Consider the following 9,950-nt stretch of genomic DNA (forward strand, 5'->3'; position numbering starts at 1 on the left):
ATTTACTATCCTAATAAATATTATTGAATCATTAGTATTTTAGTAAAATAATGGTCATTAGTATTAAAATAAAATAATATATAATAATAAAATCATATGGTAAATAAATACGAGAGAATAAAACCAATTGTATATATTTAACTCATTTATTACAATCTGCAATTTTAGAAAAATCTGTTTATTTCATATTTAAAATCGCAATATAAAAATTCATTGAAAATGGTTTTGTATAAAAACATGTTCACATTGGAAATACATTGAATAAAGTTGGAAATAAATTGAATAAAATTCGGAATCACAAATCAACCATTTTAAAACCATGATTATCAACAAACAAAAATTATCACAGCCATTACTTACAAGCATTGAAAATTGTGTATAACAATTTTAAGAGAAAAATATTATTACCCTTTTACTAACTTATTGTCTAACACCATGAATGTTACAAAAAATATTACCATTTGAAATTAAAATTTTGTGTAATTATCTAAAACCATAAATGTTACCATAAATATCACCATATTGCATTAAAATTTTGTGTAATTATCTAAAACCATAAATGTTACCATAAATATCAACATATTGCATTAAAATTTTGTGTAATTAACTAAAACCATAAATGTTACAAAAAATATCACCATATTGCATCAAAATTTTGTGTAATTAACTAAAACCATGAATGTTACAAAAAATACCACCATTTCTCATTAAGATTTTGTATAAAATAAAACCGGCTACCGTTCTGGAGGTCCCGGGTTCGATTCCCAAGAGGGGTAAAATAAATATAAGTGATTTTTTCACTGTCATATTTATTCAATATTACCCTGGACTGGTACCTGAAGCGGAGGGCTGATCACCTTTCCTTCATGTGTAAACGATCAAGACAACACTGTGTTTATATGACGCAGTGCCCTATGCACCATTGGGGTGCGGATAAGGGTTTTATTATTATTATAAAATAAAAATAGAAACTTGTTTGAGTCTAGTTGGTGGATTTATAGCCCATAAATAAATACCCGATACATTTTCATAACCGCCTACGTAAATTCATCGTAGGCACATTTTTTGACACAATATTTGTCAATAAATATTTATTATAACAACATTCATGAAAAAACAAAATGAAAATTATTATTATCCACTAATTTAGTTTAAAATCAGACTATTTCTTTTAAATCGCCCCACGAGGCACCAATCTTGACTTTTACAGGTAAAGGGATTGACAATGAAACAGTTTGTTCCATACAATTACGAAAAATGCTTTTAAAAGAGTCTACTAAATTAACGGGAACTTCATACATCAACTCATCGTGCAATAATAGCACTAGCTGTATATTATGAGATTCACCAAAAGTTTCCTCTAATGTTTTGTGAATAAGTATCATTGCAGATTTTAAGATATCAGCTGCAGATCCTTGGATTGTTGTATTCACCGCTTGTCGTTCGGCATGCGCTAAAAAAAGCATTCCAATTTATTGTAACTGCAGACAGTTGGTAGAATTCCATATTGAATTGTTGGGTAATATATCCAAAATAAAACTAGGTTTTTGTTGGATTGAATTCTACATTTATTTATGTATATCTTAATACGTGACGCGTTTCATCTTCTTAGGACATTATCAAAAAGACGAAACGCGTCACGTTTTAAGATATACATACATAAATAAATGAAGAATCCAATCCAACAAAAACCTTGTTTTATTTTGGATATATTTACCTAACAAGCATTCCAATGCTTAAAAATGAAATGTAGATATAAGGTTACATTATTGTTTTACTTTTAATTTTATAATAAGATTCGAGAGGTTTTTTTTTAATTCAAGGCAATTTGAATTCCGATAATGTTTTTTTGAAATATTACGACTAACATATTTTTTTTCTTTAAAAAAACTACATTCCAGTGTTCATCTGAGATGGTGTAATATCCTGTGGCCATGATACCCAATATAATAACCCAGAAAACCAAAATCCACATTCATAAAATATGTTTCTACGAGTGCTGAAATAACAATGGTATACTTCATGTAAGTAAATTTTACATTAGTTTTGGAATTTAATTTCTGACAATTTACTGTCAGGAAATTAACGCTAGTGAAAAAAGGGTATTTTTCCAATAGAAATAAAGTAAAATTTATCAAAACTTGACTCATCTGTGAAAATAATGCCTTTGTAATATCACCCTAGATCTGGTAAACTAAAAATCAGCCACTACTCATTCTCACTCTAAAACACTCTCATTTTTTACCCTGAGTATAAATTATATGATTGGTAAAAACCGAGTTAATTTGTAATTAAAGTACAAGGGTAAAAAAAAATATACATACACTTTTCAGAAAACCGAGAACTTTTAATAAGAGGCAAATATCTGCGCCTCCCACTTAGTGTTTCAACGTATCCCAACCTTTTACAATCTTCTATAACTTTGTTGGTGTAAACTTTAATCGAGGGATAAGCAGCATGAAATGAATTCATAAAAACACCAGCTTCAAGCTCACAGATATCTAACATGTGAGCTAATGTCTTGCAACCCATCCCATAAATAATTCCGTAGCACATTTGTTTTGCTTTTTGTCTTAAATCATCATCAACCTAGAACAACAACAAAACAGAAAATTGATGCTACTACAATGGTTAATAAGAACTCTTAATAAAATGCAGTTTTTTTTATTTCCCGCATTGAGGGTATATTTCCAAATAAAACCCATTAATTTCACATGTGAAACAATTAAAAATTAACAGTACCTCTAAAGACAACTTGACACTATTTGTCAATCATAAAATTACATACCCAAGCTATTTAGACAAAAATCACTAACTAATAAATACTACTGTTATGTATTTATTGATTTGGCGTTTAATTTTTAGAACTCCATTTTAATTTATGTATTAATTTTAAATCAAACACAGATTTTTTTAGTCTACTAAGTTGTATTTTATTAACAAAAACACATAAAAAATTATATTGTGACAATTGTTTCGCCTTGTTGTTTGATAATGCCCTAACAAGGCGAAACAATTGTCACAATATAATTTTTTTATGTGTTTTTGTTAATAAAATACAACTTAGTAGACTCAAAAAATCTGTGTTTGATTTAAAATTAATACATAAACTACTGTTATGTGTCGACTCATAACAGTAGTATTTATTAGTTAGTGTGTACTATTAATATTTTTTTCAATTAAGATCCTGTCTGTCAAAGTATTCTACTTTAAATGTTTCAAATCTCTACATACCTCATCTTCCAATATGCACTTCCATGTTGAGGCAATGGCTCTAAAAATATCTCCATCGGATGTTACAATTCTTCTTAAAGTAGCGTCATCAGACAAATGTGTTAAAAGTCTCAACTCTAGTTGGCAATAGTCTGCCGAAATAAGAAGTGTTCCTTTGGCTGCAGGAAATATACTACGGCAACTAAAGGCAGTATGTTTGTTTTCACTTTCTTCATTTTTATAACCCAATAATTCAGGGGGTACATCAAAATTTCTAGGAACGCTTTGGAGGTTTGGTTCTTGCATAGACATCCTTCCAGTTGATGTGTGCGTACAGTAAGAAGAATATATTCTAAAGCAATGGCGAGAAGACATAATTACAATCAACATAATAAGGACAGCAATAAAAAAAATTCTAATTTACATATTAAATTATTATAGTACTAAATCACTTTTAATGTGTCATTCTCTTCTATTACTAGCGACGAAACAAAAAATATTCGTAATCATCGCTTAGAAACGGTATACCTTCAACATTGTATAATTTTTTACTTAACTCAATATTTTGTCCGCCTCCATAGTGTAGTGGTTAGCGCGCTAGGCTACTATGCTGGAGGTCCCGGGTTCGATTCCCAAGAGGGTTAAAATAAATATTAGTGATTTTTCAGTCTAATATTTATTTAATATGACCCTAGACTGGTACCTGAAGCAGAAGGCTGATCACCTTTCCTTCGTGTATTTAACAATCAAGATAACACTGCTTCTATACGATGCAGCGCCCTATGCACCATTGGGGTGCGGATAAGGGTTAGAAGAAGAATAACTCAATATTTTACATAGTAACTGAATGATTTTTATTTCAAAATAATATATTTTTACCTAGTTTCTGTTGTGCTTTCTACTGCCTTTGCCGTTAAGGGAAATAAGTTCTTGGTCAAAATTGCATTCAGTTTTCTCCAATAAATAATAATTTGTGCCAATGGATTGTCAATTTTCTCCAATTTCCTTTTATTTGTGCTGACTCTGCGTCCCTTATATAAACCGAGTATCTGTAAAAGCAATTAATTTAGGATTGAGAATAGCAAATTTAAATATAAATACATACATAGTTTATATATTGGAGTTAACTGTTATTCATATGGGGAGAATGGAACCATCCAGACCCCCCCAATTGCATTGCACGGCCAACCCTAAGATAAATCACTACCGGGCAGACTACCAAACAGATAGATTGGAGCTAGGAATCGATATAGTAGGAAGCTAATCCCTCTTATTAGGCCACAAGGCCTACACTACAAAGAAGAGTTAAATGTTGCAACATTTCTATTTGGACATAATATGTATATTATTCCAATTCATTATTTGCTCAAATGATTACACAAATCATCAATCTATTGATAGTAACCTACCACAGTTAAACTATATCAAGTTAAGGAGATGGATATATAGTATAATAAATTTAATTATGTTTATATAAACCTTAGCAACTTCCGAGGGAGATGTAAATCTAAAACGGTGGCCTGTTAACATAAAAGCTTGTTTTTCCAGCGAATTTTGAGTTGATTTAACATTATTGAGCATCTTTCCTGCCATTATTTTATCTATTTCTATACCAGACAGTTCACATTCTGCAATAACTCTTAGAGCTTTCATCTCTTGACCTAAAAATGTGAACATTATATTATTTATTACATTTTTCCTCGTAAAATCTTTATATGCACCAAAATTAATAAATATTTCATATAAAAGTAAAACATATATCTTACAAAAAATATCAATCATTTTATAGTGTTTTTGATGAAAAGTAGATTTTAAAACTTTCATGGTACAGTATGTAGCCCAAGCATTCAAACATGAAACATCTCTGGGTTCTTCACAAGAAAGCACCGACTTCAGATCTACAAAACAGTAAGTTTTAACCTGAAATTAATTTTTAAATTTTAAAACTTGAATTAAAACAACTGTTGATATAATTAATGGATGGGGTAAATATAAAAATTACCATTCCCACTAAGGTCTTGCGATCACCTTCGGGATCTAAAAGCCAATCAGCAACAAGGGGGTCTTCCCAACAGCACTTGATTTTTAAGTCACAACATGTATACAGGGCCAGATATGCATATTTACTGTTAAATAAACAAACAGTTTTATTTGTATTACCAACTACTGAACTGAGAAGTTGATGGATATCTGTCTGGGGTATATCTGATTTCAAGTTCATCAAATCGAAGTAATATCCAATATGATCAACTAAAATGGCGAATCCTCTCACACATTTTCCTTGATATACCTTTCTGCTTTCAGCCGAAGTATTTTCATGTTGGTATTCATTATTTTTAAGTATATGGTGTCCAATTTTAGGAAGGTTATTTTTATAAGCGTACATATCAATGAACAAAGATATTTTCGAGGTACTCAAAATATGGGAAGAATAAGCTGTAAATAATGGAAGACTGCTACAAGCGTTCACAGCAAATACTTTAAAATTTTCACCTGCTGAATTGCTAAATTCTAAAGTGCGGGAATCGCCCTTTTCAATATTGTTCATATAATATTCATGAGAGAATGCACTATTTACAGAATCATTTTGGACATATCTAGAGCTTGATTTATTACTAATATTATTAATCACAAAACTATCAACGCAATCAATCTTATCTTGCAGACACTTTCTTTTCTTAAACTTCCTATTGTCTTTTCTAATTAGTTTTCTTTTAGGTGTAACAATTTTAGTATTTTTCATTGGCAAATCTTTAGAAGATTTATTTTGTGAATTTAAAATAAAGTCATTAGCATTCTCTAATTGTTGACTATCAAATATTTTATCCGTAAATGATTCTTCGAATGGAACAGCAAATGCATTTTCAATTGACAACATGTTTACAGGATTCATTGTAAATTCTTCTTTTGGGATTTTGTTTCGGGGAGAGTTCTCTTTATTATTTTGATCAATAATAGTACACTGATTCTTGTCTAGCAATTCACGAAGTTGAGAGTCAATTTCAATGCTCTCTTCGAACATACTGAGGTTTTTGGAATGATCACTTTGAAAAAGACTACAATTACTTTGAAATGTTGCATCTGCAGCTTCGTGTAATATTTCCCGGGAAATATTTAAAATTTCTTGATCTTTGGCTTTATTTGTGTCATCACGTAAACTGGAATTTTTAGGAAAATTTAAAGACTCGCAACTATTTATAAGATCCTTAAATATGATGTCAGAACCATCATTAGCTGAATTGTCTACTTTGCGTATAGGTGTATTTTTCGATTCATTCTCTAAAATCAGGTTCTCAATTATGGGAGTTGAATGATGCAAAGACAAATCATTTGCTGAAGCATAAGTTGGATTTCCTGTTGCAATTTTTTGAGTGGGAGTCACCATCTCATGAATGTTTGGATTCAGATTAATAATTGAATTATTTTTATCTCTACTTTGGTTTAATGGAATTCCCAAAGTCCTATTTTGAGAAGATGCATTTGTAGATTTTATTTCCCACTTTACTTCAGTAACACCCATTTCCAGTTGTAAGTAAGTTCTTGCTTCGATAATGAGAAGGTCAGCGGCCTCTTTTGCAGTGACCCCCTTTTTGCCGGTAATCCATATATTCTTCAGCACATTTCTTTTCTCTAAGTCATATTTTATTTCTCCATCTCTCTCCTTCTCACTCTGAAATGGAACAGCAGAAATTAAAGCATTCTCTATCAAACAGAGGTCCGCATTGGCCAACTGGCATACGGTCTCAATTCCGGAGTTAAACAGTGCTCTAGCTCGTAATCCATTTAGTGACTGCAATCTCATCAAATCCAAAAGATCACTTTGAATACCAAATTGCAACCGATCTTGAAATTGCGATACTAAAGACTCAAAGCTCTTCCAACCTAATTGCCTGCTAAAAGCAGTCACCATACCTGAAAATGAACAAAGTAAGAAATAAAATATCACATTCATATTAATCCTGTCAAATATATGATTTTATATACATATTTTATGTGTATATACGAAAGTGACATACCAGCAAAAGTAGCAGCAGATTGTTGCAAACTTTGAAGCATTCCGCGAGAACAATTGAAATTTGCTGAAACTACCGATAAGGGAACTTCGTTAATCAAATCCTGAAGTGCTAAGGCAGTGTAGAATCTAGAAAACAAAACCTTCAGCATTGAGAGCAATAATACAAAAAAAAAAAACATTTAAAAGATGTCATAAACTAAATTACCTTCTCAGAACCTGTAATTTACATTGTATAGTTGGTGAATCCATTTTCACAGAACCCCTCATGCAGCGATATATAAAACTTTCTTGGATCCCAACCATCTCTCCGACACGCTTCATGGCGTTACTTAATGCATCCCATAAGTTCAACAGATGCATCCAATTGATTTCTCCCCATTGAGAACAAATACTATACGGTGTAACGAGATATATCATGTGTAAATCTGTCTCTAAGACGAAACACTCTCGAGCTTTCTGTAACTCTTTAAATAATGTAAGTCCGTCTTGCGGAGACATAGACGAAGACAGACAAGCTTTTCCCAAAGGCGTTGCAGTGTAAAATAATTCATCAGATACATTTTGAAGTCGTACCAATTCATAGTCCACTAACTGCTTAACTGTGTCTCGAGAATATTCTTGCATGGATTCCTCTCGATCCAAGCTGTGCAATAAAAGCGTACAGTTAATAAACAACTGCACATCTTCCGGGGTTTTGGCCACTTGACTGGCAATAGATTCCAAAACCGCTCTTAGTAATTTGTCTCCACCTTTCAAACAACTAGATATGGGTTCAAAAGTGCCGGATATCAATTCCTCAGCCGCTTTCTTCTCGTTTGGTGAACAAATTAAAATGCTTTCTCCGGCTGAATCGATTCCCATCCGGCCAGCTCTACCCGCCATCTGTTTATATGTGAGGATATTTATCGGTTGAGACCGAAATGTTGGGGATCTAATAATAACTCTACGAGCGGGTAAATTGACACCAGAACTGAGGGTAGATGTGGACACCAGTACCCTTATTACGTTAGATTTAAAAGCCCCTTCAATAATATCCCTTTCATCCATAGTGAGTCCGGCATGGTGATACGCTACGCCAAATGAAATAGTCTGCTGGAGCACATGATCTAACCCGGCAGGAGAATTCTTTAGCTGTTCTAAGACCAAGCTGATTGCGGAGCCGTTGAGTTGCTCGCGTAAAAAAATTCCATAATTTGATTTCGAATATCCTAAACTTCTAAAGTTTGACGCTATTTGTTGAGCCAAGTTTTCGCACCAATTTTTCGTAGGACAAAATATGAGGACGGAGCAATTCTCAAATATTGTCTCGAGACACAAGTAGACGACATTATCATTATCATTTGTCAACTCTTCGGAGCCTTCCACTTTTCTTATGAGTTCCTTGTCACCATTGAATAAGCATCCGGAATAGTGGTATTGCTCTTGGAGTGGTATAGGACGAAAAGTGGTTTTGTACAAATCGGCATTAAGCCACTGGGAGAGTAGTGAAAGATTCGGGAGTGTCGCTGACATACCGATAATTTGGATATCAATCTGCTCATACCTTCTAGAAACGTACAATAATTTCGTAAGTAATAATTCCAATATATACCCTCTGTGTGGATCTCCCAGGAGATGTAACTCATCGACCACCACTGTTCCGATGTCAGAAATTGTACCATTCTCTAAGAGACTGTTAACTAAACTGTTAGCTTTCTCGATAGTGCAGATGGCCACGTGAACGGCTTGGAACCCTCCCGGGGGAGCGTGAGACCCCATGAACCCTTCCACTCTTATTCCGCTATCGCTGAAAATATCTTGAAAGTAAAACATTTTCTCTCTCACGACAGAGACAAAGGGTAAAATGATCATGACTTTCTTTTGGCGCTCCAGAACTGTTTTGATTGTTAATATTTCAGCAACTAGTGTTTTTCCAGCAGAAGTCGGAGCCGAATAAAGAAGATTTCCATTATCATTCAGAACTCTAGAATTACCCAAGCATTCTACTTGCCACTGAAACATATTATTCACCCCTCTAGATTTGTACTTGTTCACTATTTCTGGAGGTAGTCCCCAGCATTCGAGTTTCTGCTGATCAGTAATGAGAGGTCTATCTGATTTTGTTTCGGGTGTACTAACTTTTGAGTTGTTAGGATAACTGAGCCGCGTATTGGAGTTATTTCCGATAACTTCGCTATTCATATATTGCGTTTTATGAATTAACGTGGTTTGAATAGGCAAATTCTTTTGGGTTTCATGTACTTTATTAGAGGAATCCCAAGTTGATGTAAAGCCTTTAACAAAGGCGAGGGTCTCTTCAAAATTATCATTCTTCGCTTGATATTCATTTGTAAAGGTAATATTTTCGACAAAATTACTTTCACTAAGTAAATCACGATAAATATCATTTTCATTATCATCCATATCCACAATATTATCGAAACTTTAATAATCGTTACAATAAACACTATAACATTGTATAAAACGTTTATCACAGATAACTATAATCACGGGTTAGAAAATCAAAATTAAAAATTTCATTATTATTTATTCAAGTCATTTTTTTATCATAAAATGATTAAATTGCAATGTTTCACGTTATTTCATTCCTTCAATTCTGTCATCACTCGGCTGTCAACTGTCACTGTCAGAATCATATTTGAATTTCTGATGGGCGCGTTCATTTATTGAACGCGATCAACGATCAACTCGCATAATAGGTGCATCGTGGTCGTGATTTCGA

The 9,950-nt window shown here is 32.8% G+C and overlaps 1 protein-coding gene across 2 annotated transcripts; it reads right to left on the reverse strand.

Moving 5' to 3' along the window:
* Nucleotides 1-132: 132 nt before the first annotated feature.
* On the reverse strand, nt 133-9,850 carry PolQ (DNA polymerase theta). Of its 2 annotated transcripts, XM_088268406.1 has the most exons (9): nt 7,434-9,850; nt 7,230-7,354; nt 5,216-7,125; nt 4,980-5,133; nt 4,693-4,874; nt 4,093-4,262; nt 3,235-3,565; nt 2,325-2,589; nt 133-1,453 (listed from the first exon to the last, which is right to left on the reverse strand). In XM_088268406.1, exons 1-9 carry the CDS (start codon nt 9,629-9,631, stop codon nt 1,158-1,160), a joined length of 5,631 nt encoding a protein of 1,876 aa, XP_088124532.1. In that variant the 5' UTR covers nt 9,632-9,850; the 3' UTR covers nt 133-1,157. The 2 variants fall into 2 exon arrangements, with proteins under 2 accessions (XP_088124532.1, XP_088124533.1); XM_088268407.1 differs by lacking the exons at nt 133-1,453; nt 2,325-2,589; nt 3,235-3,565; nt 4,093-4,262; nt 4,693-4,874 and having other exon boundaries at nt 4,999-5,111.
* Nucleotides 9,851-9,950: the final 100 nt, after the last annotated feature.

Source organism: Brachycentrus maculatus, unplaced genomic scaffold, assembly GCF_059751285.1.
Source record: "Brachycentrus maculatus isolate JH-2025_06_01 unplaced genomic scaffold, ASM5975128v1 h1tg000322l, whole genome shotgun sequence".
Taxonomy (NCBI): Eukaryota; Metazoa; Arthropoda; class Insecta; order Trichoptera; family Brachycentridae; genus Brachycentrus; species Brachycentrus maculatus.

Excerpts from the sequence above, each read along its gene's own strand:
- PolQ (XM_088268406.1), bottom strand. The coding sequence starts at position 9,631 with ATGGATGATAATGAAAATGATATTTATCGTGATTTACTTAGTGAAAGT. Across the intron at positions 5,134-5,215 it reads GCAAGACCTTAGTGGGAATG|GTTAAAACTTACTGTTTTGT; the intron begins GTAATTTTTATA and ends AATTAATTTCAG. Across the intron at positions 4,263-4,692 it reads CTCCCTCGGAAGTTGCTAAG|ATACTCGGTTTATATAAGGG; the intron begins GTTTATATAAAC and ends TTGCTTTTACAG.